The sequence below is a fragment of the Coturnix japonica genome, unplaced genomic scaffold (assembly GCF_001577835.2).
Source record: "Coturnix japonica isolate 7356 unplaced genomic scaffold, Coturnix japonica 2.1 chrUnrandom1081, whole genome shotgun sequence".
Classification (NCBI taxonomy): domain Eukaryota; kingdom Metazoa; phylum Chordata; class Aves; order Galliformes; family Phasianidae; genus Coturnix; species Coturnix japonica.
This window is the reverse complement of record NW_015440409.1, coordinates 1-5,411: the sequence shown is the minus strand read 5'-3', so window position 1 is coordinate 5,411 and position 5,411 is coordinate 1. Positions and strand designations below refer to the sequence as shown.

The following is a 5,411-nucleotide window of genomic DNA, read 5'->3' as shown; positions in this document are numbered from 1 at the left end:
GGGGGACACAGAGGGCTCAGCATGAGCCAACACCGCCCAGCCTCACCTTTAGGGCTAAGGTATGGGATCTATAGGGGATATAGGGGATATAGGGGATATAGGGGGTATAGGGGATATATGGGGTGTGGGGATATAGGGTGTCTGTAATGAGTGCTTCAAGCTCTGCCACCCCTGGGGGACACAGAGGGCTCAGCATGAGCCAACGCCGCCCAGCCTCACCTTTAGGGCTAAGGTATGGATGGGGGGTATAGGATCTATAGGGGTAAGGGGGTATGGGGGGTATAGGATCTATAAGGGATATAGGGGATATAGGATCTATTCAAGCTCTGCCACCCTTGGGGGACACAGAGGGCGCAGCATGAACCTACACCACCCAGCCTCACCTTCAGGGCTAAGGTACATATAGGGGATATAGGGGATGTAGGATCTATAGGGGGTATGGGGGATATGGGGAGGATATAGGATCTATAGGGGGTATGGGGGATATAGGATCTATTCAAGCTCTACCACCCCTGGGGGACACAGAGGGCACAGCACGAGCCCACCCCGCCCAGCCTCACCTTTAGGGCTAAGGTATGGATGGGGGGTATAGGATCTATAGGATCTATGGGGGGTATAGGGGGTATGGGGTCTACAGTGGATATAGGGGGTATAGGAGGCTCTGCAGGGCCATACTGAGCCCACACCGCCCAGCCTCACCTTCAGGGCTAAGGTATGGATGGGGTCTATAGGATCTATAGGGGTATGGGGGATATAGGATGTATGGGGGGTATAGGGGGCTGCTATGAGTGTTTCAAGCTCTACCACCCCTGGGGGACACAGAGGGCGTAGCATGAACCTACACTGCCCAGCCTCACCTTTAGGACTAAGGTACATATAGGGGATATAGGATATATAGGATCTATAGGGGGTATGGGGGATATAGGGCATCTGCAGGCCCAGCCCCATGGATCGGCCCTATAGGGGGCTCCTGTTATGGGGTTGGGGTGGGTATAGGGGGTCTGCAGGCCCAGCCCCATGGTGTGGCCCTATAGGGGGCTCCTGTTATGGGGCTGGGGTGGGTACAGGGGGGTCTGCAGGCCCTGCCCCATATAGTGGCCCTATAGGGGGCTCCTTTTATGGGGTGTGGGGTTGGGGTGGGTATAGGGGGGTCTGCAGGCCCAGCCCCATGGAGCGGCCCTATTATAGGGGGCTCCTGTTATGGGGCTGGGGTGGGTATATGGGGCTCTGCAGGCCCAGCCCCATGGAGTGGCCCTATAGGGGGCTCCTGTTATGGGGCTGTTGTGGGTACAGGGGGCTCTGCAGGCCCAGCCCCATGGAATGGCCCTATAAGGGGCTCCTGCTATGGGATTGGGGTGGGTATAGGGGGTCTGCAGGCCCAGCCCCATGGATTGGCCCTATAGGGGGCTCCTGTTATGGGGATGGGGTGGGTATATGGGGGTGTGCAGGCCCTGCCCCATGTAGAGGCCCTATAGAGGGCTCCTGTTATGGGGTTGGGGTGGGTACAGGGGGGTCTGCAGGCCCAGCCCCATGGTGTGGCCCTATAGGGGGCTCCTGCTATGGGGTTGGGGTGGGTATAGGGTGGTTGTCCCTGTCCATCCTTTGCTGTGGGTTGCAGGGCCTGCTGTGCCCGGAGCACAAGGAGGAGGTCAGCCATTACTGTAAGAGCTGCCAGCGCCTCCTGTGCCAGCTCTGCCGCCTGCGCCGCGCTCACAGCAGCCACAAGATCAGCCCCGTGCTCAGCGCATACCAGGCACTAAGGGTGAGGGGGGACATGTGGGGTGTGGGGGGGGATGTGGGGCAGGGATGGGGGGTTGTGGGGTGGGATGGGACCATGGGGGAGGGGAGCCATGGGGTGTGGGGCAGGGATGGGGGGGGGGGGTGTTGGGGTGGGATGGGACACAAATGGGGTGTGGGGTGGGATGGGATCCATTGGGGGGGGAGCTTAAGGGGTGGTAGGGGCAGGAATTGGCGGGGTAAATAGGGTGGGCATGGGATCCTGGGGGGGCGAGCCATGGGGTGGGGGGTGGGCGGAATGGGGTGCTATGGGGTTGGGATGGGATTATGGGGGGGGGGATGGGACCCAATGGGGTGGCCATGAGGGGGGATGTTTCTTTTTTTTTTTTTTATTTGGCGGGTGGGGTGTGATGGGGGGCGGGGGCGGGTGGGGGTGGGAATTGGGACACATGGGGTGTGGGGTGGGGGATGAGGGTGGTGAGGTGGGAAATGGGAGCCATGGGGGCGTGGGGATGGGTAGTGGGGGGGCCATGACCATGGGTAATGGGGACTCTCTGTGGGGTGGGGATGGGCCCCCATGGGTGATGGGGCAAGGGATGGGGAGCCATGGGGTGGAATGGGATATGAGAGTGTGTGGGGGGGGAATAGCTCATGGGATCGTGGGGGGGGGATGGGGACCATGGGATTGGGGCCTCTGTGGGGGTGGGATGGAAACCACATGGAATTTTTTTGTGGGGCGGGTATGGGGGTGGGGTGGGCGAGGGGGGGGGCGGGGAGCCATGGGGTGTGGGATGGGGATGGGACCCATGGGATATGGGTGGGGGAACCATGGGATTGTGGGGCTCTGTGGGGTGGGGATGGGAGCCATGGATGGGGGGGGGATTCCCCTATGGGGTAGGGGTGGGGTGGGGTTGGATCCATGGGATGTGGGGTGGGGGTTGGTGTGTGGGGCTTAGTGGGGTGGGGATCCCACATGGTGTGGGGCTGTGTTGGGTCTGGGTGCACTCAGCCCCCTCCCCCTTTTTAACCCCCCCCCCCAATTTCCTGCAGGAGAAGCTGACCAAGAGCCTGGCCCAAATCCTCAGCAGCCAGGACGTGGTGCAGGATCAGATCGCGCAGCTGGAGGAGACCATCCGGCACACGGAGGTGGGGGGGGTCCGGCCATGTTGGGGGGGGTCCAGGTTGGGACCCCCCCCCCCCCCACCCATTCACCACGTGCTGAGCTCCGTGCTGATCGCCCCGCCCCCTTCTGCTTCACCTGCCAATCATTCTGCTCCTTCTGCATAGCCACGCCCCCTTTGCCTAGCCCCGTCCAATCGGCACCTCCCAATCTGCATAGCCACGCCCCCTTTGCCTTAACCCCACCCCCTTCCCTAGCCCTGCCCAATCTGCATCGCTACATTTGCATAGCCACGCCCATTTTTTGCCTGATCCCGCCCCTTTGGCTTGTCCCCGCCCCTTTCTACCTTGACCCCGCCCCTTGCCTCACACAATCTGCATAGCCCCGCCCCATTTCCCTTGCCCCGCCTCTTCTGCATAGCCCCGTCCAATCGGCATCACCCAATCTGCATAGCTCCACCCCTTTTGCCTTGACCCCGCCCCTTCTGCCTACCCTCGCCCAATCTACATTGCCTAATCTGCATAGCCCCACCCCCTTTGTTTGACCACGCCCCCTTTGTCTGTACCCCATTCCTTCTGCCTAGCCCCATCCAATCAGCATCTCCCAATCTGCATAGCCCCGCCCCCTTTACCTTGAACAAGCCCCCTTTGCCCTGACCACGCCCCCTTTGCCTAGCCCTGCCCAATCAGCACCTCCCAATCTGCATAGCCCCGCCCCTTTTTCCTTGACCTCGCCCCCCTTTTTCTAAACCCACCCAACCTGCGCCTCCCAATCTGCATAGCCCCGCCCCTTTCTACCTTGACCACGCCCCCTTCTGCCTAGCACCGCCCAATCTGCACCTCTCATTCTGCATAGCCCCTCCCCCTTTTGCCCTGACCACGCACCATTTGCATAGCCCCGCCCATTTGCCTTGACCCCGCCCATCGCCCCACCCCCTTTCCATGCCCCGCCCCTTATGCCTTGCCCTGCCCAATCAGCACCTTCCAATCTGCATAGCCCCGCCCCCTTTGCTTTGACCCCGCCCCTCTTGCATAGCCCCAGCCAATCAGCACCTCCCAATCTGCATAGCCCCGCCCCTTTGCCCTGACTCCGCCCCTTTTGCCATGACCACGTCCCCTTTGCTTTAATCCCGCCCCCTTTGCCTTGCCTTGCCCAATCAGCACCTCCCAATCTGCTTTGCCCCGACTCCGCCCCTTTTGCCCTGACCACGCCCCCTTTTGCTTTGACCCCGCCCCTTTTGCCTTGCCCTGCCCAATCAGCACCTCCCAATCTGCATAGCCCCGCCCCTTTTGCCCTGACCACGCCCCCTTTGCTTTGATCCCGCCCCCTTTGCCTTGCCTTGCCCAATCAGCACCTCCCAATCTGTATAGCCCCGCCCCCTTTGCCCTGACTCCTCCCCTTTTGCCCTGACCACGCCCCCTTTGCTTTAATCCCGCCCCTTTTGCCTTGCCTTGCCCAATCCGCACCTCCCAATCTGCATAGCCCCGCCCCTTTTAGTTTGACCCTGCCCCCTTTGCCTAGTCCAGCCAATCAGCACCTCCTAATCTGCATAGCCCTGCACCTTTTGCCTTGCCTTGCCCAATCAGCACCTCCCAATCTGCATAGCCCCGCCCCCTTTGCCATGACCCCGCCCCTTTTGCCTAGCCCCAGCCAATCAGCACCTCCCAATGTGCATAGCCCTGCCCCCTTTGCCCTGACTCCGCCCCCTTTGCCATGACCACGCCCCCTGTGCTTTAATCCCGCCCCTTTTGCCTTGCCTTGCCCAATCCGCACCTCCCAATCTGCATAGCCACACCCCCTTTCAGTTTGACCCCGCCCCCTTTGCCTTGCCCAATCAGCACCTCCCAATCTGTATAGCCCCGCCCCCTTTGCCCTGACTCCGCCCCTTTTGCCCTGACCACGCCCCCTTTTGACCTGACCACGCCCCCTTTGCTTTACCCTGCCCAATCCACACCTCCCAATCTGCATAGCCCCGCCCCCTTTTAGTTTGACCCCGCCCCCTTTGCCTTGCCTTGCTCAATCAGCACCTCCCAATCTGCATAGGCCCGCCCCTTTTGCCCTGACCACGCCCCCTTTGCTTAACCCTGCCCAATCAGCACCTCCCAATCTGCATAGCCCCGCCCCCTTTGCCCTGACTCCGCCCCTTTTGCCCTGACCACGCCCCCTTTGCTTAACCCTGCCCAATCAGCACCTCCCAATCTGCATAACCCCTCCCCCTTTTACCCTGACCCCGCCCCTTTCCCTTGTCCCCTCCCGCAGCTGAACGGCGCGCAGGCGCAGCAGGAGGTGCAGGGTTTGATGCAGGCGCTGGGAGCCGCGTTGGAGGAGAAGCGCGTGGAGCTGCTGCGCCGCATCGAGGAGCATCAGCAGGAGCGGCTGGGCCGGCTGCAGCTGCAGCTGCAGGAGCATCGCAGCATGTTGGACAGCTCCGGGATGGTGGGATACGCGCAGGAGGTGCTGAAAGAGACGGACCAGCCCTGCTTCGTGCAGGCGGCCAAGCAGCTGCACTGCAGGTTATGGGGGTGCAGGGTATGGGGGGTGCAGGTTATGGGGG

General features: G+C 61.5%; 1 protein-coding gene across 1 annotated transcript in view; it reads left to right on the top strand.

Annotated features, from left to right (window-relative positions):
• Positions 1 to 5,401, top strand: part of TRIM46 (tripartite motif containing 46) — a gene marked incomplete at its 3' end in the record, with an annotated part of 6,972 nt that extends 1,571 nt beyond the window's left edge. The window contains exons 2-5 of the mRNA XM_015851352.1: positions 14 to 59; positions 1,619 to 1,762; positions 2,788 to 2,883; positions 5,117 to 5,401. Of these exons, the coding sequence (XP_015706838.1) occupies positions 14 to 59; positions 1,619 to 1,762; positions 2,788 to 2,883; positions 5,117 to 5,401 (571 nt within the window). The remainder of the gene's footprint in view (positions 1 to 13; positions 60 to 1,618; positions 1,763 to 2,787; positions 2,884 to 5,116) is intronic.
• Between the last annotated feature and the right edge of the window lie 10 nt (positions 5,402 to 5,411).